This window comes from Heterodontus francisci, chromosome 25 (assembly GCF_036365525.1).
Source record: "Heterodontus francisci isolate sHetFra1 chromosome 25, sHetFra1.hap1, whole genome shotgun sequence".
NCBI lineage: Eukaryota > Metazoa > Chordata > Chondrichthyes > Heterodontiformes > Heterodontidae > Heterodontus > Heterodontus francisci.
Window position 1 is genome coordinate 66755304 of NC_090395.1, and position 26662 is coordinate 66781965.

Here is a 26662-nt window from a genome sequence, read left to right on the forward strand (position 1 = left end):
CCTTAAATGCATCTATACTATTTACCTCAACTACTCCATGTGGTAGTGAGGTCCACATTCCCACCACTCTCTGAGTTGGGAACTTTCTTCTGAATTCCGATTTGATTTCTTGCTGACTATCTTATATTGATTGGCCTCTAGTTTTGCTCTTCCCCACAAGTGGAAACTGTGTCTACTTTGTCAAAACTTTCATAATTTTAAAGACCTCTCATAGGTCACCCTTCCCTCTGAGAGAAAAGAACCCCAATCTGTTCATCCTTTCCTGATAGTTATAACCTCACAGTTCTGGTATCATCAGTGTAAATCTTTTTTTTTTCACCCTCTCCAGTACCTCTATATTCTTTTTATAATAATTATAATAATTTCAAATGACAGTTCTTTGTCAGAACAGCCTGACTGTCAGAAGTCCCTACAGAGACTACCATCAAGTAAGAGTACTTCGTTGGCTATGATTGGTTGTGGGATGTCCTGAGGTCATTAAGGCACTATATCAGTCTTTTTTCCTATAAGCACCAGAAAGGATTCCCACACACGTCTAAAATACTTGGGCCGGAATCTTCCCAGAAGGCAGGACCGGGATCAAATTGGGAAATGGATCGGTGGCGCAACACATTCCCACCTGCGGGCGATCTTGCTGGAGTGAGGTCATCAACAGCAGCAGCGGGTAGCCAATTTGAATACACATGTGCCCGCTTGTGGGCAGATTAGGGATGCTGCCGGGACCCTCCCAGTGGTAGCTGGGGCCCCACTGAGGGCAGAGCCCAGGTGGCAGGCTGGGAGTGGGGGGACCCCACGAGGCCTCCTATACTTAACCCGGCGCCACAGCTACAGCTGCAGGCCATCCCACAGAGGGCCCCTCACTCCCCCCGCCCCCTTACATTGATGACCTGGCATCCTCCAAGACAGCCTCCATCTTGAAGCACCTTCACATTCTCCTGCCTGCAGGAGCAGCACCCACCTCTCCTGGTGGGGCTGCCAGCAGGAAAGTCTGAGGACCCTCCCGTCGGCCCAGCCGGGTGCCTGTTCCGTCCACCATCCTTAATTGGACGGCACACCCAGAAGCAGCCTCTTAATTGGCTGCCTCCGGTAAAATCACACAGGTGGACGGCCAGGAATCATCAGTGGGGTCGGGACTCGCTTCTGAAAGTCTTTAAAGGCAGTAAGATTCCAACCTTAGTCTACAGGGACTATCGTCTAAGGAGGTTTCACATTGCAATTTAAAACACTTCAAAATAAATTAGCAACACTTTTGTTATTTTCAGACCTTCAAGAGGTCTTTGTATGGCAATTCAACACGAGCTCACACTGTAGGAATAGATAAAATCAGCATGACCACTAATGCTTCAGGGGGTGACCACAGTCGAGTCATGTGTCATCTGGGATTGTGTTTGTCAATAAAGCTCCTGTTATATTATCATCATCTTGTGATGTCTGCAACAGCTTGAAGTATGAACAGAATGCCTCTGAGATCCCACAAGGAATGAACAAAATTGTTGGAGAGGCCTCAAAATCTTTATATAGACAAGTCCCCATGATTTATATTCATGGTGCCAGCTGGGGTGCTGTGAGTAAAATTCTTGCCTCTGGGTCACAAGTCACAACAGCTTGTGTTCATGTCCCATTCCTGAGATGAGAGCACAAAAATCTCTGCTGACGCTCCCCACTGCTGCACTGAAGGAGTGCTGCACTGTCAGCGGCGCCGTCTTTCTGATGTTAAACCGAGGCACTCTCAGATGAATGTAAAAGATCCCATTGGTGCTATTTTGAAGAAGAGCAGGGGAGGTCTTCCTGCAGGCCTGGGCAATATTTAGCAACCAACATCACTAAATAAACAGATTATCTGGTAATTTATTTCATTGCTTCCTGTGGGAGCTTGCTGTGTGCAAGTTGGCTGGATCAATACTTACATTACAACAGTGACTACATTTAAAAATTACTTCACTGGTTGTAAAGTGCTTTGAGATGGCCTGAGGTCGTGGAAGGTGCTGTAGGAATGAGAGTCTTTCTTTTACACAGCCAATGCTTATTACAGGCAAGTCACCTATATTGGGAAATAGCACTGACCATTTGCCGGCATCATATCCCCCACTATCAACATCCTCGGGGCTACCACTGACCAGAAACTGAACTGGAGTAGCCATATAAATACCGTGGCTACAACAGCAGGTCAGAGGCTAGGAATCCTGCGGCGAGTAATTTACCTCCTGACTCCCCAAAGCCTGTCCACCATCTACAAGTCACAAGTCAGGAGTGTGATAGAATACTCTCAACTTGCCTGGATGGGTGCAGCTCCAACAACACTCAAGAAGCTCGACACCATCCTGGACAAAGCAGCCCACTTGATTGGCACCCCATCCACAAACATTCACTCGCTCCACCACCGACGCACAGTGGTGGCAGTGTGTACCCATCTACAAGATGCACTGAAGCAACGCACCAAGGTTTCTTAGACAGCACCTTCCAAACCCTCTACCTCTACCAACTAGAAGGACAAGGGCAGCAAATGCGTGGGAACATCACCACCTACACGTTCCTCTCCAAGTCACACACCATCCTGACTTGGAACTATATCGCCGTTCCTTCACTGTCACTGGGTCAAAATCCTGGAACTCCCTTCCTAACAGCACTGTGGGTGTACCTACCTCACATGGACTGCAGCGGTTCAAGAAGGCAGCTCAGCACCACCTTCTCAAGGGCAATTAGGTATGGGCAATAAATGCTGGCCTGGCCAGCAACGCCCACATCCCATGAATGAATAAAAAAAAATGGTCCATTACAAAGAAGCCATTTATAAGGTATTAAACGCAATGACTATTTCAGACAATTCAATAATTCCTTACACTGTACTTACCCATGTAAAAAGCTCTGCTGATTTCAGGCAAAGTTGGGTGTTCAAGCAGTTTCAATCAGCTATACACACACCTTAACAATGAGATTCTGGGTGTGACTGCTAACAACAACACCCAGTATTCATATAGCACCTTAAACGTAGTAAAACATTCCGATTAGGGGAGGCAGCTGCTCAGTGGAGATTTCCTGTCTTTAGAAAATATGTTGATTACTTTGGGGTTTTGTTTTATCCCTCACCACGTATAACGGACTAAATTAACATGGTGGGGACTACATAACTTTTGGAAAATCAAAAATAAAATAGGAATGGTGCAGTGGGTAAAACTACATCTTGTAATACTGAACACAATGCCAAACTTGGTCTATGGTTCATGTGATTTTAACTGATCTTCGGGATGCGATGATTTGCCTCAACAAACTTGAGAGGAGGGAAGAAATCAGCCAGGGTTCCAGTTCCTCCCGGCTGATTAGTAGCTCCAGGCTGATTAGTAGCTCCTGCTGGCATGTATGGATGGGATTCAGGTGAGGACTTTGTCGAGCATGGCTGGAATGCCCCTCCCCTCCTCTGCACACTCCCATTGGTCAAGCAGTCGCTCAGCGCTCACTGCCTAAACTCGCGCCTGAGGTACAGGAGGGAGGGATGAAGCAGCTGGCACTCGTAAAGGTCAAGAGACAATGAGAGGACCCAGGAAGGGTGTCATCACTTAGCAACTGAGACATTGAATCTAGAAGAAAGAAAAGATTTATCATTAAACGTTTTATCATTTGACAGCACAGTGGAACAGAAAGGGTTAACTCTATGTCTATACAGTTAAGTTTTCCTTTAGAAACATGCACAATTTAGCAGCGTGCAAGTGTTAACAATACGACTATTTAAAAAGTTCACATTTCATTGCGTCTCCCCAGTCTCTATTGAAGGAACTTAACTTTTAATAATAAACAGCTGAAGAAATGCAACATGTTTCTTGCTTGATCACAGATTAAAAGCATCCTATTAGTTACCACAGTAACAAAATCGATCAAGGGACATTCACTGTCCTACTCACAAGTCAAGATTAGAATAGTGTGCATATGCGTATACAAGTGTGTGTGCATGTTCCTCTGTGTGTGTGTTCATGTTTATATGTGTGTGGGCACATGGTCGTGTGTGTTTTGTGTGCATGTCCGTGTGTGCATGCTCTTGTTTGTGTGTTTCTGCTTCTATGTGTGTGTTTTGTGTGTGTGCATGTTCATGCCTGCGTGCTTGTCTGCGTGCTCATGTGTATCTCTGTGTGTGTTTGTATGCATGTGCTCATTCATGTTTGTTTATGTGTATTTGAGTGTGCATGTGTTTGTGTGGCCTTTCTGATGGTACAGATGCTAGCAATGGTTACTATCTTTGAAATGCACCATAATTTTGTATAAATTCATTGCCTGATAAAGATATAACAGGGGTTAGTTTATGAACCCGTGTCACCCGTCTTGCTTAACTTGTAGAAATACTGCCTGCACATAATTAAGAACTTTTTACTCATTTCTCACCAGAGCTGAAGATTATATAATCTGTTTTGTTGACCACAGCAACCACTGAGTCTCCAAGGAGACAATGCACATAAGGGAGCCCTGAACTGCGTCCATGTGAGAGAGTGCATGAGAGTAGAATAAGGGAGCAAGTGACACCTACTGTGGAACAAGGCACAGCATGAACCCAAGGGATCACAATACAGAAAGAGCGCCCCCTCACAGCATTTACTAAAGTAAAACAGTTTGACGTTGGGATCTCCTGTGATGTGCAGGCACTGCCCAGTAGTACTCGGCCTCAAAGAGCAGAAGAACATTTAAAAACTAAGCTGAAGGATTTGGGGCAAGGCATTACAGAACAAGGAGGGAGAAAACGATAGAAGGTGATACTATAGGGAGAGATGGAGAGGTGGGAGAAAGTTTGTGTGGAACCTAACTGCCAGCGTGAACCTGTTGGGCCGAATGGCCTGCTTCTGTGCTATAAACTCTGTTTAAGAGTCCAGGACAAGAAAGGGTCCTTCAACCTGTCAGAGTTCAACTTTCCAGCATGCTAACTCTCCCATCCTAGCAACTAACTGCAGCACTAATAAAGAAAGAAGACTTGCATTTCTATAGCGCCTTTCTCGACCTCAGGATGTGCCAAAGCACTTTACAGCCAATTACGTACTTTTTGATGTGTAATCACTGTTCTGGTGTAGGAAATATGGCTGCCAATTTGTGCATAGCATGATCCCACGAATAACAATGAGCTATTTAGCAGATAATCTGTTTCTAAGTAATGTTGATTGAGAGATAAATATTGACCAGGAAGAATGTCCCTGCTGGTCTGTCAATAGTGCCTGGGGATCTTTTACACCCACCAGAGAGGGCTGATGAGCCTTTGGTTTAATGTCTCATCCTAAAGATGGCATCTCCGATAGTGCAGCATTCCCTCAGTACTGCACTGATGTGTCAGCCTGGATTATGGGCTCAAGTCTCCAGAATGGGACAAGGACCTATGACCTTTTGGTAACAGGGGTGAAAATGCTACCAACTGAGCCACAGATGGCACGCAAATTAAAATGTTTTAGCCTCTACATTAATGCTCAACATTATTCGAAAGAAGTTCACAGAATGATAGAAATTGCAACACAAACAGTTGCCATTCGGCCCATCATGCTTATAGTGGTTCTTGCTCTTTCGCTGGACTTGTCAGTGCTGACCTTCCTTCGGGACAGGTTAGGTGGCGGAGGGTTTTTTTTCCTGGATTTCTGCCATAACTCCAGTGCAAGGCCAGCAGAAACCTCAGGAAAACAGTCCTTGCTCCGTGTTGTTTCTTCCCAGCATCAGTTTCTAACTTTAGTTTCCACTCGTTTCAAGTTATTTCCCCAGGTCCTATTTTCCTGGTTTACAAATCTTGAAGTTTCAGGAGGTCCAAGTGTGCTGCCACCCAGTGGATTAACCAGTGCAGTACAGTATCCACTGGCTGGGAATTCTTGTCGGATTCAGTTCAGTAGAATTGGCTTTTTTTCAAGTGTCCTTAAATCGGAATGGGATTAGCATCTCTATAATATGTCATTCCTTCCTTGCATGCTCTGCCTATCTTGTAATCCTCACCAATGTTTTCATGTGGAGTAAATAACTTTGTGTTTATATCACCCTTCCTTCAAAGGCTTCTTAAAAAGATGGGACCGTCCTTCCAGTCCCTGAATATTTACTCTTTCCTACTCATTGTGACAAACGGTCACAGAACTGAAACGTTAACTCTGTTTCTCTCTCTACAGATGCTGCCAGACCTGCTGAGTGTTTCCAGCATTTTCTGTTTTCATTTCAGATTTCCAGCATCTGCAGTATTTTGCTTTTGAATTAGTCTTTATGTTTGTCAATGTTTGTATCAGAGAGGGCAGGGTCTTGATTTAATGCCTCATCCGAAAGATGGCACCTCAGTTCTGCACTGGAGTGTGGGTCTACAGTATTTGCTCAAGTCCTGAAATGGGGGGTTTTAACACAGAATGGGACTAGTTGCTTAACAATTGTCTGCTGCTTATGCACAGGTAGATGCTGTGTGAGAATTTGGGACAGAGCTAAGTAAAGCACAAGGCAGCAGCCACCATTGGAACTGCAGTGTTTGGTTCAGTGGTGTCCATTCTGAAATATAAAACAGGGCAGTGTTCCACAGAGAGCTTAGGCTGTAATTAACATTGCTGTCTTTGGTTCCACACAGTAGGGACATAGGAACAGAAGGCAGCCATTCAGCCCCTTGAGCCTGTTCCACCATTCAGTTAGATCACGGCCAATCTGTATCGCAACCCCATTTACCCATCTTGGCTCCATAACCCTTGCGTAACAAAAAAATCTATCAATTTTAGTTTTGAAACTTTGAATTGATCCCCAGCCTCAACAGGGGAAGAGAGTTCCAGATTTCCAGGACCCCTTGTGTGAAGAAGTGCCTACTGATATCATACAAGAACACCAGAAATAGGAGTATTCTGCCATTCAGGGTTATACAGGGTTTTGGTGAGGCCACATCTGGAATACTGTGTGCAGTTTTGGTCTCCACATTTAAGAAAGGATATACTTGCATCAGAGACAGTACAGCGAAGGTTCACTAAATTGGTCCCTGGGATGAGGGGGTTGTCCTATGATGAGAGGCTGAGTAAATTGGGCCGATATTCTCTGGAGTTTAAAAGAATGAGAGGCTATCTCAATGAAACATACAAGATTCTGAAGGGGCTGGATGGGTACGTCCCATCGAGCCTGCTCCGCCATTCAATACAATCATGGCTGATCTTGGGATTCAACTCCACTTTCCCTCCCCCTTGCTATATCCCTGAGAGACCAAAAAATTATCCCAGCCTTAAATGTATTCAACGATGGAACATCCACGACCCTCTGGGGTAGAGACTTCCAAAGATTCACAACCCTTTGAGTGAAGTAATTTCTCCTCATCTCAGTCCTAAATGATCGGCCCCTTATCCTGAGACTGTGTCCCCGTGTTTTAGATTCCTCAACCAGCGAAAACAATCTCTCAGTGTCTTCCCTATCCGGCCCCAGCAGAATCTTGTATGTTTCAATGAGATCACCTCTCCAGAGAATATAGGCCCAATTTATTCAGCCTCTCATCATAGGACAAACCCCTCATCCCAGGGTCCAATTTAGCGAACCTTCGCTGTACCGCCTCCAATGCAAGTATATCCTTTCTTAAATGTGGAGACCAAAACCGCACACAGTATTCCAGATGTGGTCTCACCAAAACACTGTACATCCCTGAATGGCAGAGCTCTATATTTCAGGTTATGTCCCTTCGTTCTGCACTCCCCCGCTCCCCCCCACCCCCAGAGGAAATAATTGCTGTCCATCTACCCTGAAGAGTCTAGCTGTAATTTTAAGGTTATGCACCCGTGTTCTGGGCTCTCCAACTGAGAGAATAGTTTCTCTCTACCTGCCCTATCAACTATCAGGTGGCACAATGGTTAGCACTGCAGCCTCACAGCTCCAGCGATCCGGGTTCAATTCTGGGTACTGCCTGTGTGGAGTTTGCAAGTTCTCCCTGTGTCTGTGTGGGCTTTTGCTGGGTGCTCCAGTTTCCTCCCACAGCCAAAGACTTGCAGGTCGATAGGTAAATTGGCCATTGTAAATTGCCCCTTGTGTAGGTAGGTGGTAAGAGAATGGTGGGGATGTGGTAGAGAATATGGGATTAATCTAGGATTAGTATAAATGGGTGGTTGTTGGTTGGCACAGACTCGGTGCGCCAAAGAGCCTGTTTCAGTGCTGTATCTCTAAATAAAATAAACTCCTTTGAGCATCTTAAAAAAAAACCTCAATTAGATAATCCCTTAATTGTCTATATTTAAGGGATTACAAGGCTTTGCAGTGTGTCCTTATAATTTATTGCCTTTAGCCTCAAACTGAAGCTCAGTTGTTGCATTTCCATACATTATATCGGTGCTTATGCCTCAAGAAAAGGTCTTAATTGGCGTAAAATGTTTATTTTTAATTCTTTTGTCCATTTGTTGCCCATCCCTAATTGCCTTGACAACTGAGTGGCTTGCTGGGCCATTTCAGAGGGCAGATAAGAGATGACCACATTGCTGTGGATCTGGAGTCACATGTAGGCCAGGCCAGGTAAGGATGGCAGATTTCCTTCCCTAAAGGGCAGGGTTGGTGCCCAGAGGAAGTTCTTATTTTTTTCTACACATTGCAAATTAATTCAGTATTATATTTTTTTGAAATCAAGTTAAAATTAATTATTCTAAGGACTTGATGCTAGTTTCATGGCACCATTACTAAGCCTAGTGTTTAATTTCAGATTTTTATTAATTAATTGAATTTAAATTCTAGCAGCTGCTATGATGGGATTTGAACTTGTGTCTCCAGGGCATTAGCCTAGGCAGCTGGATTACTCATTCAGGGACATTATCACCATGCCACCATCTCCCCGCTAAAAATCATGAAGGTTGTAATATAAATGCAAGCATTTTCTTTTCCTCGTGCCTGAATCAGCTCTCCATTCTAAGCATTTACACATTCCTACAATATCATACTCTACCACACCTTTGTGCTTGCATCAGCTCCCAGTCCTGTACAGAATATGGAAGCTTATCATAGCCATCGGAGGGTACAGTCTTTTGGACCTCAATCTCCCCAAGTTGCAATGCTGGCAATTCCATCCGGATTGTGCCCACTGATGCCCTTGAGCACTGACCTTGCATGCGGGCTCAGTGTGGGACAACTAATCTATATGGTGCTGGGAGACATCATTGCTAACACAGGTGTACCTGAAGCACTAGCCCTATTTTGCCGGAACCTCTGGCACTGGTTGCCATCTGGGGTAGGGTTGGTGCCCAGAGAAAGTTCTTATTTTTTTTCTACACATTGCAAATTAATTCAATATTATAATTTTTTAAAATCAAGTTAAAATTAATTATTCTAAGGACTTTCCAACATTCCACTTGTAGTCTATTCAAAATATGTGTCCTAATTTTCAGGGACCCCTGCAGCTGAGTCCAGCTGCATCTGCATGGAAGGGTTTGATAGTGTAAGAAAGCTGCTTCTACGTGTAGGCACGACCAAAACTATGGGCCATAAATATAAGACAGTCACGAATAAATCTAAAAGGAATTTAGGAGAAGCTTCTTTACTTGGAGAGTGGTGAGAATTTGGATATCACTACCACAGTTGAGGCGAATAACATAGATGCATTTAAGGGGAAGCTGGATAAACAAATGAGGGAGAAATGAATAGAAGGATATGTTGATGGACCTGTTGGGCTGTAACTGTGCTGTAAGTACTTTCTTAGCTTGGTTCTTGCTCACTGTCCATACTTCCCTCCAATTATATGGCCTAGAAGGCCTGGGAAGTAAAGGCATTCAGCCGCAGAGTGCCCAGTCCTGCTCAGCCCCCCTCCCCTTCTATCAGTTGGATAGGGCTGACTGGGAACTCACAGTGTGGGCTGAATTTTATAAGCTTGCCGCTGCAAATGGCAACGAGTTTTGTAGAAGGCGGGGCACACGGAGCAACTTGTGCGCCGCTGAGCCCCTGCGATATTTAGGGTGGGGGTTCATTTAAATGGAGGGGGTGGAGTGGCCACCCGCAATGACGTAAAGTGGGCGGCCGCTCCGTCCCCACAACAGTGCCACCGCGCAGGTGCCGGCGCTGTTTTTAAAGGGCTTCAGGCCCTTACTGGTACTTCAAATTTTTTAAGTCACATAGCGGGCAATGTAAAATTGAAAACTTTATAATCAGATCGAGGCCCCTCTCCCAACCCCCCAGTGGCCATTTCATGTTATTTACACAATGGAAAACCTCTTCTTCCTAATCATCAACTTTGCCCCCGAACTTTGTAATTCTGCCCCCCTTCAACCCATTCCCACCATCTCCCCGCGCCCCCCCCTCCCTCCCCCACAGCCCTGAAAAATTCACTCCTCCCCCTCCCCACCAGTGTCATGCCTGGGAACTCCGAATGGCCATACCAAGGCCTCACCGCTGCCGGTAAAATGCAGCGGGACCTTCTCTGAGTCGGGAGTCGTGGCAGGCCTCTCCTAGAAGAATTTTCCGGGACCCCTGCCTTGACCCCTAACATCGGAGGGCTAGTAAAGTGCAGCCCTGTATGTCAGGATCTGGTATAACTGTGCCCTGGCCTATAACTATGCTTTTCCACAAAATTTATATTGGGAATCTATCAAAATGGGTCAAATAAATTCCACCCATAGTCTTTCCTTTAAAGTTAAGGTGGTAAGGACCTTCCAACATTCCACTGTACAGCCTTTTCAAACTATGACCATTTAGTATTGTTTCAGAAACCTTCTTAGAATTCTCAGCTTACTTACTCTCTCCTTGCAAATGAGATGGTCATAAGTACTCTACATTTTTGTTGATGTGAGACACACTTGCTCTTTGCGTATTGCTATGTCAAGCATTCTGAACACATCATTGCACGAGCTGCTTTCTACCTTTGTGTTTGTGGGTGAAGTGCTCGATATAAAATCAAAATGATGCAGCAATGAGAGAGGCCCATCGAGCCTGTGCTGGCTCTCTGGTAGATCTATCCCATTCATCTCATTCCCCTGCTCTTTCCCCATAGCCCTGCAAGTACTTATCCAATGCTCTTATGAAAGTTACTATTGAATCTGCTTCCACCACCCTTACAGGGAGCGCACTGCAGATCACAACAACTCACTGGGTAAAAACAGTTCCTCACGGCCCCTCTGGTACTTTTGCCAATCGCCTTAAATTTGCATCCTCCAAATACTGACCCTTCTGCCACTGGAACCAGTTTCTCCTTATTTACTCTAGCACACCATTTATGTGTCATTCACGACATGTGTCACTGTGTGAAGTGCTCGTGCATGTGCCACAATGAGGTACTCCATCCTTGCTGGTCTGTAATCTATTGTGTAGAATACTCTCCTTGTTTTCTACTTGTGTGTTGTTGTATGAAGTGCACTGTGCACCTCACAGAGCATGAGGCACATGAAGATAAATTCACTCAAAGTAAAAATTAATACATGCAAGGTAAGTGCACAGAAAGTCTTCCAGACACTATATTTTATTTACAAGATTATTAGCAGTACAATCAAAATGTTTATCGAGTTCTGCAAGAGGTAGAGAAACCAGCTGGCTCCAGATCCTCTCAGCCATCAGTTTTATCCCTGGTCATCTTGCACTCATGAGTGGTCAGTTTTGTTCAACATCACGTGGCTACGTGGATAGTTAGGGTCAACCAACAGCACAAATTTAGTCAAAACAAAACCAAATGACTTGGACACTCCCTATTCAAGTTTAGAGAAGATCGGGTTAGGAGCCTTGAATCGCAACAGCGTCAGAATTCACAGGAAGTGCAAGTGCGATTAAATTCTCCTCAGTTTAACATCTCAACGCTTTGGTACCTTTCAATAGGGAGGGATCTGTAATTGAGTTTATTAAAAAGGTTCTGATGACCTTTCAACAGAGGCCAAAGCAAAACTCAGAACTGGAGTCATGGATAACCCCCCCCCCCACCCTCACGATTCACCTCCCTCTCTGCCCCATGCCTCCCCTACCCTGGACGCTGCCTGGTTGTGGGGCTTAGCAGAAGGCGAGTCTCCTATATGAAAGAATCTCCGAGCCACAAAGTAGCTGCTGGAAACTTGAGCTGAACCCAAATGTTTCAAGAGACCATTGTGATTACAGTTTGTCACAGTTAAGCATCCGGCTCATTAACCAAATACTGCATCAAAAGCAACTGCCCTTATTTTAAAACTGGACAAAGTTTGCACACTGATAAATATTACAGTTCACTTGTTTATAAACAGGCATTTTGACAAAAAAAAGTTGTCGTAATTACAAAATGTACAGTAAACCATTCAAAAGAAATTGCTACTTTAGGTTTCTGGGTCAGGAATCCAAAGTCTCAAATGAACAGTTGAGCTGAAAATCATTGGCCAGAAGTGAAATTGGGATCAGAAAAGAGGGCCAGTGGGGAGGAGGAGTGGGTGGGATTGCTAAAACCCTCACAGACCCACATGTGGATCCTGCTACTCCTTCGACGTGACTTAGCCCCCTCACTCTACCCTCTGGTTGGGTGCCCTCCCCATAACTGCAATGCCCACCACCACTCTGTCTAGTTTGGAGAAGGGGAGGGGAATGCCCTCATTCTCCATCTCTGAGAGTTGAGTTTGTTAGCAGGCTGGACTGCAACTCTGCAGCAGGGTGCCAAATCTATCCAGGATACATGAGATAATATTGACCAATTCTTCCGCCCCACCCACCACCATAGTCAATCAGAGGCATGTTTAAAACGTAATGAGAGTTGTCCAGCATCAGTTACAAACAAAGCAGCAATGCACCCTGCTTAGTCGAAAAACTAACTGTGGCACATCACTACAAACAGCGGGCAGCCAGTCTATTGAGATAGATTGCAGCTCTCCCCCACTACACAGGCCACAAACACACACACACACAAACACAAACACAGGCACAACAGTCATCCAGGCATCCAAGTCCTCGTTAAGATGCTGCTATAATACTGTTTTTGTTGATTTAAAAAAAAAGTGAAGGAGGTTCGAGATGGGTCAGTTTACACGACAACACAATCACGCATGACAACATTTGCGTTCTTGTATCAGACGAGCCATTAGATACAAAAACAGTCGTCATGCAAGCTGATTGCACCTGGGTGCGAGGGGAGCAGCAACCTCCGTTCAAATCACTGTGGCTCAAAATGGAACAGAATCCTAAGCAGGCAGGTGCTTCTGAAGCTTTCCACTGTATTACAAGGAAACATCGCACCCTCCTGCACGACAACGCAGCAGCAGCAGCAGGAATCTGGTTTTCTTTGGCCGAGCCCCAAGGTTCCAGTTATCCCAAAATGTTAAGAAAGTATTGTTTCACCTCCCTGTCCAACAGGCCCAGTGTGGCCAAGGGGGCTTTGTTCATCCAGATAAGGGCTGCACAGGCCTCTCTCTCATTCATCCAGTTCAGGATCAACTGACCAAAGACTACAGAAATATATCCATAGACAGAAACCCAAAGTATCAGCAGGATAAAATGCTATCACTCTATAGCACTAGGACTCAAGGAAAGGCTAATATTAGTGGCAAATATACAAGCTATCATACAATGGAGGACAAGAGCCTCTCTCGTTGGCTGTCATACCTCATCAGTACTAAAGGGTTTTGCAAAAGGAAGGTGATTTGATAAAAGCGATCAATGTTTACAGGCTTTGGTGCTCAGACAGTCAGTCACATGCTGCTGAAGTGATCCACTCATTCTGTTGAGATAGGGTGAAGATCTAGATAAAGGTTGAGCCAGGAGCAGTAGACATCTGCTGCCTTTGTCCCTTTCCCTGATTACTATTGCCCTGATCCACTGCCTTTTCAAACAAAGCATTCACTCGCACCTACAGTTTCTATTTGTGAGCGTTTTTGATGCAGGGAACCTCTGCGCAAAAGCATTCAACTAGTCCTTCGCTGTGCTGCCTGATCACAAACCAGGGTTGCAGACTGGACAGGGCTGAATTCTGAATGCTACGGGCTAAAGAGTAGAACCATATGACAACAGTATGGCATTGCACATGGCTTCATTACACAGTTCTCTCCAAGTAAACTGTCACAATTTTAGTTCTGGTGTGAACTTGCTAACTGTACATCTCACAAGGTTAATGCTGTCACACAGTGACCGTGACAAAGTGAAGCTTGCTGGAGCAAACCCTCAAATCCATTTATAAATTGGCTCAACTCCATGAGAGAGTAGTGTGTGGGGCTGTGGAACAAGTGGATTCGATGGGTCAATTGTACTGTTTTTATTAGATTGGTTGTATGATATGCTATGTCACTTCCAGTTTATCAGTAGGCACTTCCTGCCAGCAACCCCCACATCCAATGAGCTGGAATAATGCCGGAGAGCGAGGGTGCACCCAAAGTCTGTTAGTGCTCACACTTGTAATTTATTAATAAAACTGCAACACAGATTTGCTGACCCCATTCTTGTGCTGAAGGACTAGGACAAAACATCATCTCTTCTGATCAACTTTTGAGAAATTCAAGTTCAAAGATCATTTTGAACCTTTGACCTGGTATATTTGTCAGTCTGAGCCTCCCTGTGCTCATGGTGGGATAAGCTAAATAGCTAATTAGCAACTAAAAGGTAGGCAAGTGTTTAAAAAAAAAAAAAAGAGAACAGCCCTGCTCCCACCCCTTCACTATCCCACTCCCTCTCCCACGACCATTTGTCCAGGTTGCTCCCTCAGTTTGGTCCCGATCAAGAACAAAATAGATACGGAGCTTGCGATTGAAATCTGGAAATATTTGGAGCAATTGTGAAAGGGGGAGAAAGCAAAGGTTCAAAAGGGTCCATTTGTCTAACCCTGGGCACAATTGGCATCCAAAACTAAAAGCAAAATGTGAAGCCAAGGTTTTAGTCACAAGAGGAATGAGTACTGATTTTCCAGAGCTGTGCTTAAAGTAAGCAGCGGTCAAGAGAGTTTGGGGTTTAGTCTACTTCTCAAATTGTGGGGTTAGATGCAACAAGTGGCTGAAGAGGAAGGGAGTCTCTCCACGGGAGGGAGATGCAAGGACCATCTGAAGGTTTCTGGGTGATTGTGCAACGGTTGGTGGAATGTCATTCACCCTATCACGCTGGTGTCTAGAGAGCAATGACTTGGGGCTTCATCTTGAAATACTGGTTAAACCTCAGGACACTATATCTGCAAGACAAAAAGGATTAGGTTCTTGAGAGATGAGAATGGGTGGAGAACAATGTACTTTTTTGCTATTTAAGGGTAGCATTGAAGCTGGTGAGTTATGTTGGAAAGTGGCATGTAGCAGTTTATGAAAGCAGTGTCATGGAGATAATTCACTGTGTAGCTGCCTCTTGTTTATCCGATGATCCATCTCCCACAAGAGAGAATTTTCTGAATATGTGGGATAAATATCTACTTGGGAATGGGAAAGGAAGTTACATATGTCACCTTTAGACAGTGATGATCTAATACTTGAATGGCCCTCTGCTGCTGAATCTAGGGAGCAATGAAGGATTGGATTGGGTAAACGTAAAGATTGAGGAATACTCTAACGTTTTGCATCATTACCTGCTGGGGATCACAGTATTTATTTAGGGCTTTTTCACTCGGGAGATTAAATTAGTGGAATGAATTTCAAAGATGGGGCAAGGAAGAGAGACTTGCTCATGATGAGAGTTCAGCAAGCTTCAGGAGATGGGAATGATTGTGTCCCAGGTACTTACCCTAGAAAATCGAACTCTATTGTGGAATACTTGGCTTGAATCAACGCCCAGAACCCCCAGAAGAAATGAGATGCCTGAAAGCAAAAATTACAAAAGGACTGTTTTAATTCAGTGCTCGATCATGAACCCGTAAGTAATTACCAGACACCTATGTGCCACATCATGTCGAGCAGTGTGCGGTGTGCAGCACCTGGGATCGTGTCAAGTGCGTGCTTTCTGTGTACTGTAGTGAGTTGGTGTGTGTTATGGTGTACTCTAGTGCACTTCCATTTGGCAACTCCCTGATGTTTGCACTATATTTTGTGCAGGTAGTTATCATGAGTTCTCACTGATTAACCTCATACTTTCATTCTTTCTTTACCATTAGCAACCCATACTCAGCAACTTAAATAGGCAATCTGAATCACTGGCACAGAAAATGGTACGAGGCAACTGGATGAAGTTTGCAGTAAAGGTGAAAATAAGATCTGTAAATCGCTACTTCACATTTTCAGTGCGACATCAATTTAGGGCTGAATCAAGAGTTGAGACACTGAGAAGTGCCTGAGGAAGAGCTGAATACATTAGGTACTGAGGGAATCACCTGACTTCAGAAATCAGAATTCAGAGGTTAACATTTGTGGAACTGAATGGTCGGTTAGATGGGAACGTACTACACTTGTATCATCTGACAAGGCCTCCTGGCTCCATTAAATCAGCCATTAACTAGTCCTAGTCACCTCTCGCCCTGTCTAACCAGGGTTAGCTGAACTTTTGGGATAATCCCTTACCGTCTGGTGATACATTTGCCCTGCCTGAACAGGATGAGGTTAATCAGTGAGAACTCATGACAGATGAGTGCAAAGACTGCTTCTAACAGCAAGCTGGTGTTAGAACAGTATGTCCAAGGTAGTAAATAACCCTTCAAGTACAAAGTCCTACAATCAGTCTTCAGCTTTCTACTGTAGTCAGGACTCTTGCATTCCATTTCTGTGCCAAACTTAGGTCTTTTTCGAAATGGAATTCACATGTTGCATTCGAGCGGGAGAATGGGATTGGATCGCTCCACAGAGAGGCAGCATGACCTCCTTCTCTGCTGTTACGATTCTATGACATTAAGTTCTGGGGGTGCGAGACACACAAGTATTATTATTTAAAAAGGATTTTTTGTTTAAGAATGTTGCTTCATGATCTTGCCCCTTCCAACCTCTATTGCCTACTCCAGCCCTAAAACCGCCATCCCCTCCAAAACTCTCAAAGTCCTCAGACTATGGCCTCTCGTGCAATTCCTCCCTTCACGTTGAGCCCCCACTGGTGGCCAAGCTTTTAGCCATCCAGGCTCTACGTTCTGGAAATCTCTCCCAAAACTCTATCCACCTCTTGTCCCTCATTAAAACCCACCATTTGGACCAAGCTTTTAATCACCCCGCAACCAGCTCCCGAGCTTGGTGTCCATTGTTTTTGTCTGATTACACTTCCCTGAGGTACCTTCGGATGTATATCTACATTAAAGAGTTATTGTAGTACATAGACAAAATACACAAGGGTGGATGTGGAGTAATAAAAACAGGGTGGGGGTTGGTGGGGGGGGGGGGAAGGTTTTGAATGCACCTCCAAACAGAATTGTGATGGCTTCAGAATGTTGCTTTACTTCAAACAAAAGACTTACATTAAGTGTTTATTAAATTATATTTATATAGTGCAATGTCACATCTGCTAGAAACGTCTGAAAGATCTTTACACAAAATAAATTACTTTGGAATACAGTGATGGATGCATTGGCAAACTCGGCAGCCATTTTGGACACAAGTATGATCCCACAAACAGCAATAATATAAATGACCAACATATCTGGTTTTGGTGGTATTAGTTTATAGAAGGCATAAAACACAAGAAATAGAAGCTGGAATCGGCCCCTTAGCCCTTCGCGCCTGCTCTGCCATTCAGTACGAACATGGCTGATGTTCTACCTCAACTCCATCTTCCCACACTATATCCATGTCCCTCAATTCCCTTTGAACCCAAAAATCTATTGACCACTGTCTTGAATATACTCAACGACTAAGCATCCACAGCTCCCTGGACTCCTGGAGTAAAGAATTCTAAAGCGTCACAATTCTTTGAGTGAAGAAATTTCTCCTCAACTCAATCCTAAATGGTCGACCCCGTGTTCTAGACTCCCTAGCCAGGGGAAATATCCGCCCAGCATCTACCCTGTCAAGCCCCTTAAGAATTTTATGTTTCAATTAAATCACCTCTCATTCTTCTAATCTCCAGGGAATATAGGCCTAGTCTACTCAATCCCTCCTCATAGGGAAAACCCTCATCCTAGAACTATTCTAGGGAATCTCCGTTGGACTCCCTCTAGGTCAAGTATGTCCTTTCTTAGGTAAGGATACAAAAAACTGCACACAGTACTGCAGGTATGGCCTCACCAATGTCCAGTATAATTGTAGCAAGACTTCTTTACTCATACTCCAATCCCTTTGTAACAAAAGTTAACCTACCAGCTACCTTCCTAATTGCTAAGACCAAAGTGGCCTTCAAATAACGCCATTTTTAACATCCACCTAAAGAGGCAAATTATTTAACGTCTTGTGTGACAGTCTGCGCCTCCAGCATTGCTGTACTCCTTCAGTACCACACTGCCGTACTAGCCTAGATTAAAGGCTCAGGTCTCGGAATGGAATTGATCTCGATACTGTCCAACTCAGGCAACAGTGCCACAACTGAGCCAAGTTCGGTCACTCCAAATCTCAAAACAGATATTTTCATTGAAACAAGTATTTCTCCCCCCTCGTACAAAAGCACTATGCTGATGATGCTGTAAATCTGAAATAAAAGCAGAAAGTGCTGGAAATACTCAGTAGGTCTGGCAGCATCTGTGGAGAGAGAAACAGAGTTAATGTTTCAGGTCAATGCCATTCTGATGAAAGGTTGTCAACCTATAATGCTAACTCCATTTCTCTCTCTCTCTCTACTGATGCTGCCTGACCTGCTGTGTATTTTCAGCATTTTCTGCTTTTATTTCTCCCACTCAATTGGTTTCTATTATTCTGCTTTGGATGCTTTGTATAAATTTCAGTAACATTGTAATACATTTTGTCCTCTCCTTGCTAAGCTCTGTACTGTTTTCCCAATGTCTGATTGTTTAATAAATAGGCTTTTCATACAATAGTTATAAGCAACCTTGTGGCAATATATTCAACTTGACACTGAAAATTCCACCATAACCCTTTTGATACAGAAAGTAAAGAAAAACCTTGCATTTATAAAGCGCCTTTCATGACCTTAGTAACCACCCCACCCCCCACATTTAAGCACTGTACAGACAATGGAGTTTTGAGCGTTGTCACTGCTGTAATGTAGGAAACACCGCAGCCAATTTGCACATGGTCTGGACAAATGGTCCAGGTACAGGAGTTCAAATCCCAGCACAGCAGCTGGGGAATTTAAATTCAGTTAATTAAATAAAATCTAGAATAAAAAGCTAGTAAAGTAATAGGATCATGAAACATATCATAAACGTCCTTTAGGAAAGGAAATCTGCCAGCCTTACCTGGTCTGGCCGAGATGTGACTCCAGACCCACAGCAATGTGGTTGATTCTTAACTGCCCTCTGAAATGGCCGAGCTAGCCACTCAGCTGTATTCAAGAAGGCAGCCTTCTCAAGGGCAATTAGGGTTGGGCGATAAATGCTGGCTGTACCAGCGACACCCACACCCAGTGAACGAATAAAAGCAAGATCCCAAAAACAGCAATGAGATAAATGTCTGGATCATCTGTATTAGGTGCTAATTGAGGATAGGTATTGCCCAGGACAATGCGGAGAAGGCTCCTGCTTTTCCTCGAATAGTGCCATGGGAATTTTGACATCCACCTGAGGCACCAGACCGGGTCTCAGTTTAACATGTCATCTCAAAGACAGCACCTTGGACTGTGCAGCACTCCCTCTGTACTGCAATGAATTGCAAGCCAAGATTTTGTGCTTTAGTTTCTGGTGTGACTTAGAGGTGAGAAAACTATCACTACACCAAGGCTGACCTGCCTCCCTCTGACGAGTGCTCTCAAAGTCCGGACGATTTGTGGTTTGACCTTGAATAGCAGCAACTCTGACGTCGCAGAAGCAAGAACCTTATCCTTCTGGTGCCAACTTAGTTCGAAATTCACAAAATATTTGATCGGCTGGGTGTAGTGTTTTATCTTTTCAATATACTAAACCTCTTAGTCTGTTCGGAACTAAGTTTCATTCGCCCTCATCCTTGTGCTCACTGATGTACATTGGCTCCCACTCCAGCCACGCCTTGATTTTAAAATTCTCATCCTTGTTTTCCAATCTCTCCATGACTTTTCCTCTATCTATCTCTGTAACTTCCACCAGTCCTGCAATCCTCTGTGTTCCTCCAATTCTGGCCTCCTGCGCATCCCCGAATTTCATCGCTCCACCATTTGGCAGCTGCGCCTTCAGCCACCTGGATCCTAACCTCTAGAATGACCTCCCTAAACCTTTCCACCTCTCTCTCTCTCCTCCTTTGAGACGCTTCTTAAAGCCCAACTCCATGACCAGGCTTTTGGTCACCTGTCCTAATATCTCCTTATTTGTCAAAATTATATGGTAATATTCCTGTGAAGTATTTTGCGGCACTTTACTACTTTCAAGGTACTATATAAAAATGCAAGTTGTGTACTCTGATGAAGTTCGAAATTAACTATTTTACTTTGTGAACTGCTCACTTCCTGAGAACAAAGAAAAACAGTCAACACATTTTCTTTCTCCTCCTACCTACTCCAGCCATGAGAAATCAATGAATAGTGGACTAACTGCACATCCTACATGGAGTCATCGACCATTGTCTTCCAGGAAGAATTTACCGTGGTAGTTCCTTCAGTGGAAAGGTGAGAGCGGTGGCTCAGTAGGTAGCACTCTTGTCTCCGATTCTGAAGTTTGTGGGTTTAAGCCTCACTCCAGGTACTTGAGGATGTAATCTAGGACAACACTTCAGTGTTCTTCTGAGGGAGTGCAGTATCTATCTTTTTTGTATGTTAAACTGCAGCCCCCATCTACCCGCTTGGCTGAAAACAATCCCATGATTATTCTTTGGGTGTCCTGACAATCCCTCAAATAATGCTAATGGCAATTTACCTGGATACTTGTACGACCTTGGTTGCTGCGTTTGCCTACAAAATAAGAATGTCACAAAAACACAAGAAACAGGAGGAGGAGTAGAGCATACAGCCCATCGAGCCTGCTCCACCATTCAATACGATCATGGCTGATCTTAGGCTTCAATTTCATTTCCCCCCACCCTTGCCATATCTCTCGATTCCGAGAGACCAAAAATCGGTCTATCTTAGCCTTAAATGTATTCAGCATCCACAACCCTCTGGGGTAGAGAATTCCAAAGATTCACAACCCTTTAAGTGAAGTAATTTCTCCTCGTCTCAGTCCTGAATGATCGCACCTTTATCCTGAGATTGTGCCCCCACGTTTTAGATTCCCTGACTAGCGGAAACAATCTCTCAATGTCTACCCTATCCAGCCCGTTCAGAATCTTGTATGTTTTCAATGAGATTGCCTCTCATTCTTCTAAACGCCAGAGAATATAGGCCCAATTTACTCAGTCTCTCATCATAGAAGTCCATCATCTCAGAGACCAATTTAGTGAACCTTTTCTGCACTGCCTCCAATGCAAGTATATTCTTTCTTAAATGTGGAGACCAAAACCACACACAGTACTGCAGATGTGCACAATTGTAGCAAGACCTCTTTATTCCTGTACTCTAATCCCCTTGCAATAAAGGCCAATATGCCATTTGCCTTCCTAATTGCTTGATGTACCTGCATGCAACCTTTCTGAGTTCCTTGTACAAGCACTCAAGTCTCTTTGAACATTGGCACTTACATGTTCGGTACCTTTTTAAAAAAATTCAGCTTTTCTGACCAAACTGAATAACTTCAGTCATGCAGACCCCCGCCTGCCAAGAATAAGGCATATTAATTTTGTCATATGATCATTGATTTTGACAGAGTAACCCCAGTAAAAGCATGGCCAATATGGAGGAGCGTAATACAGAATGGTTAAAACTATCAACTAATCCCAAAATTCAATGAGGGAGATGTGAAGGCATTTTTTGTGTTTTTTGAGAAACTGGCAAGGCAGCTAAAATAGCCAGCTGAGACTTGGCCTCTCTTATTACAAAGGAAGCTAACCGGAAAAGCCCAATGAGGTTTATTCCCTGTTGCCAGATAAGAGTTCATCAAACTATGAACTGACGAAAAAGGCTATCCTTGGGCATATGAATTAGTATCCGAAGCCTATTGCCAAAAGTTTAGAACCCTCAAGATGCAAGCTAATTAAACTTATCTGGAGTTTGAAAGAAATAAGCAGCTGGCTTTTGATCAGTGGCTCTTAAAGTACAGCTCAGCTAGAAGAATCTCAGGGAAGTAATTCCGTTAGAAGAATTTAAAAACTCTCTCCCACACTCCAGAAAGACACATGTAGAGGAGCATTGGGTTCAGAGAGCCCGGCAAGCAGCCATTCTGGCTGATGAGTTTGCTTTAATCTGCAAGTCCGTTTCCCAGGGGAAAACCTTTCCTAGTCACCCTCACAAAATCAGAAAAGGACAAAGGGTGGGAAGGTGATAGGAGCCCAACCAGTCCTGGGAGGGAAAGAAAAGCAGGAGACACAGGGGGCCCTCCTCTAGCCAAAAAGGAAGGTGCTGTGAGCAGGAGTAAGACCCGGAGACCTGTGCGTTTCCATCTAAAAGCTGACTGCTGGAAACTAAAGGGAAAACCTGTAGGGTTACTCAGGGCACACCCCCTCAGTGAAGAAGTGAACCTGATGGAAAGCACAACAGAGCAAGCTGTGGTCTTTAACTGCAGTAAGAGTGAGACCCAGGAAGCTTACTATTACAAGTGGAGGAAAATTCAATAGGATCCTGAAGGTTATCAGGGTTTTGTGTCTGAAAGGAAAGTAACCCCATACTCCTCAAGTGGGGCAAGCAAGACCATAGTAATTCTCAGGGACACAGGGGCCACTAGATCCCTTTTCCTGGGAAAAGGCCTGACCTTTCCCCCCCAGAGAGTGCAGTGAACACCAGAATGGTGGTGAATGGTATTGGAGGGCAGTGTATGCATGTACTGGTACACCTGGAGTGTGACCGTAGGGAGTGTCCCTAGTTTGCCTGTGGACAGGGTTGACCTGCACCTAGGTAATGATCTGGCGGGGTGAAGGTGGTTGCCCCCCCAGTAGTGAAAGAGAGGCCGCAAGAGATCAAAAAGTCAGGGCGGCGGCAGGAGACGATTCCCTGCAGTTACCCTGAATGCGTAATGAATCAGGCCAGCATCAAACCAGCTCCTCAGAGACTGAATTGGCACTGCAGGCAGATGACCATGAGGCCTGTCTGTCTGAGACTTTCTTTGGAAAGTTAGAAGACCCAGGGAATGAGTTAAATGGATCTTCCCTAGCTGAGGCTCAGCGAGCTGACCCAGTATTGAGAGAGTTAGCACAGGCTGCCCAGTCTGGAAGTGAAGCAGAGGGAGTCCCTGATTGCTACTATTTAAAGAATGAGGTACTGATGAGGAAATGGAGTTCACCTCACAGACCTGAGAGCAAGGAGTGGACAACAGTTCACCAGTTAGTGGTGCTGCAGAGGTAGTGGAGAGAAATATTAAGAAGGGCCCACAAGACTACAGTGACTGTACATGCCGCTATACGAAAGACCACAGCCCACATAAGACAGCAGTTTGACTGGCCAAAACTCTACAAAGATGTGGTGGAGTACTGCAGGAGTTGCCACATGTACCAGGTTGAGGGGAAATCCCAACCTACAGTGATACCTGCACCCCTAAGTCCTGTACCGGTGTTCGGAGGACCCTCCAGCAGAGGGCTGGAGAACTGTAAGGGACACCTGCCGAGGACAAAAGGGGACAGGCAGGCTCAAGGCTGGCAAACGTTCAGAAAGAGAAGGGGAAAAAGTGACCAAGAGAGCAGGTTAAAGGAAGTCCTGGAGGAATCCCGGATGAAAACCCCTACTGTCTGGTCAGCCAGACCTGGGAAATTTGCAAAGTTAGACCCCACATCCTCCTATGTAAATGCAGACACTAGAAGTACCCCACTAGAGTTACTAACAGCATTTACAGGAACCTGCAGAGACAAAGAAAGACCTCTGGGGGAAAAGAAACTGTGAGGATGATGCTTCACCTAGTCGAAGTGCCACAGGGGAGTGCTATAGAGTCTGCATAAATACTTGCAGGCAGGAGTGTGCCAGAGGACAAAGGGGAGATTAGCAAAGAATCCACCCCACTGTCAGGAAAAAAGAGAACCACCCATCTCTGAAGTCAAGAGCCTTTGCATGACTCAGCAAAGCACTGCGAATGTTCAGGATAGACCCGCCCAACACTGACTCTCCCGAGGAAAAAAAATTCCAACTTAGGGCTAATTAAATCTAACCGCCACCCACCCCCCCACCCCCGACCTCAACAGGAACAAAGACCCTAGGCAGTCATGGAAATGGACAAACTGAAAAAAACTTCCCCAAAGAACCACATGTTTATTGGGATGCCAAAAAGGGGTAGTTAAAGCAACACTGCCACCAAGAAAAGACAGGCTGTAATAAGTTTTAGGACTTGCGAATGAATGAATGAATGAAAGAGAGAGACAGAGAGACAGACAGAGAGAGACAGACAGAGAGAGACAGACAGAGAGAGACAGACATACAGAGACACAGAGATACAGAGACAGAGAGAGAGAGAGAGAGAGAGAGAGAGAGAGAGAGAGAGAGAGAGAGAGATGTGCTTTTCCCCGGTATCTTATATTTTCTCTCTCAACCCTTTTAATGGAATGCTCTTTTTAAAAATCGCATTTCATTCCACTGGATGTGGAGGTGTCATACAGACCCCTCACTTGCCAAGAATGAGGCATATTAATTTTGTCATATGAAAATTGACTTTAAACTGTTGCTGGAGCGAGGAAATGACTTGTTAAACAGATCAGCCGTGGCTGGAAAAAACATTTACATACTAACAGACAGTGCTTATAGAGACAAAGGACCATTCCCTGACACATTCAACCCACAATGGACGTTGATCACCAGCCATTGAAGGTGAGGAAGCTCACATTCCAGGATGACTGCTAAGATGGCCAAATCCACAAACAGACGTGGTCAAACCAGCTAGTCACATGACTAACCTGCTGGGCAACCTAAGTTTTTCTGTACAGACAGTTTGAGAGACAGAGACTGTTTGCTCCTGGACTGAAAAGACCTCTCCTGGCTGGCTCACCACAGCCTCTCCCTACTGCTCCCATCTCTTTCTCACGGAACTCCAAATCCACTGAAGACGTGACCCTCAAGACAGAAAAATCTCCTACATCGAACAAGGTTTAAGAAGAATACTGGGCCCCAACAAAAAGCAAGATCTACCTACAATCAAGGACTCTACAGCGAGCTCAAAGAACAGTAACCAAAGCCATATTCAGATATTGCCTCAAACTTTTCCCATTTTATTTCTTCTGTTCTTTTCCGTCTCTATCTGCATGTGTGTTTATTGCGTATGCATGCTAGCGTGGGCGCGTCATGTATCTGTAGGCGTTAACCAAATTAGAGTTTAAGTTTAATAAATTTCAACTTTTCTTCTTTAAACCTAAGAAAGCCTGTTTATGCTCATTTCTTTGCCTTATAACTGGAAAGTGGTGAACAAAGATTCACAAAGGGTAAGTTAAAAAGTGTTACGACCAGGTGAGAAAGGTGTCTAGGGGTCTTTTACTGTCTTCACCTGGTCTTATTATAACAGGCTTTATGTTTTAAACACACTGTGTTTTGAGCTTCCCCTTTGTGAATCCTTGTTCACCACTTTCCAGTTGTAAGGCAAAGCAATTAGCATAAACAGGCGTGCTTAGGTTTAAAGAAGAAAAGTGAAATTTTAATAAGACTTAAATTTAAATTCGGTGAACACTTACGATTACATGCTGTGTCCCACGCTAGCATGCATACACGATAAACACATGCAAATAGGGACTGAAAAGAGTAGAAGAAAAATAGAGAGGTTTGAGGCAATCTCTGAAGAGGGATTCTTACTGTGCTCTGAACTCACTGTAGTCCTTGATTGGTGGTAGTCTTGCTGTTCGTTGGGGCCCAGTATTCTTCTTAAACCTTGTTCACTGTAGGAGACTTTTCTCTCTTGGGGTTCATATGTCTTCAATGGTTTCCGAAGCTAGTGAGAGTGAGATGAGAGCAGACAGGAATGAGGTGCTCTCAGTTCAGCAGCAAACAGCTTTCGGAGTTTCTTTCTCAGCAAGTTCAAATTAAAAAAAACTCCTAGTCAGTCAGTCAGTCATGTGACTAAACTGGTCTGACCACTTCTTCTGTGTATTGGGGATACAAGGACTGCGTCCCTTGTTCTAACACTGTCTGCTAGCATGCAAGTGTCTTTCCTGTAAGGGGCTTGGCAGTTCCTTGTGATAGGCCCTCTTTTCTTCCCAGCCACAATTTTAAGTTTTAATGTTCATGTGGCAAAATAATGTGTGCCTCAGTCTTGGCAGGCGGGGGCCTGCATGACAATAGTGTGTTTAAAATTAAACCCTGTTACGGCAAGACCAGGTGAAGGCTGAGAGGGAACACCTAGACCCTTTTCTCAGCTGGTCGTAACACTTCACACTCCCCTACACTATACTCCACTGCCGTTTTGTTGCCCACTCACTTTTTTTTAAATTTATTCGTGGGATATGGGCGTCACTGGCTAGGCCAGCATTTATTGCCCATCCCTAATTGCCCTTGAACTGATTGAAATGGCCTAGCAAACCAGAGGGCAGTTAAGAGTCAACCACATTGCAGTGGGTCTGGAGTCACATGTAGGCCAGACCAGGCAGATTTCCTTCCCTAAAGGATATTTGTGAACCAAATGGGGTTTTACAACAATCGACAATGGTTTCATAGTCACCATCAGACTCGATTTTAATTCCAGATATATTATTTAAATTCAAATTTCACCATCTGCCATGGTGGGATTCGATTAACCTGTCTATATCTCTTTGCTGCCTCTCTGTGTCCTCCCCACAGCTTAACTTTCCACCTACCAATTTATCATCAGCAAACTTAGATACATTACTCTCTGTCTCTTCATCTAAGTCAT

The 26662-nt window shown here is 44.4% G+C and overlaps 1 protein-coding gene across 4 annotated transcripts in view; it reads right to left on the minus strand.

Annotated features, from left to right (window-relative positions):
• Positions 1–1849: 1849 nt before the first annotated feature.
• The window catches only part of LOC137383961 (ethanolamine kinase 1-like), an 81695-nt gene continuing 56882 nt past the window's right edge, over positions 1850–26662 (minus strand). Inside the window, exons 7-8 of one of the 4 annotated variants that reach the window (XM_068057415.1) lie at positions 15553–15626; positions 1852–3575 (exon numbers count right to left, since the gene is read on the minus strand). In XM_068057415.1, coding sequence (XP_067913516.1) covers positions 3551–3575; positions 15553–15626 — 99 coding nt within the window. In that variant the 3' untranslated portion in view covers positions 1852–3550. Of the gene's footprint in view, positions 3576–11329; positions 15014–15552; positions 15627–17201; positions 18414–26662 lie in introns of those variants that run through there. The other 3 variants (XM_068057414.1, XM_068057417.1, XM_068057416.1) reach the window with 3 other exon arrangements.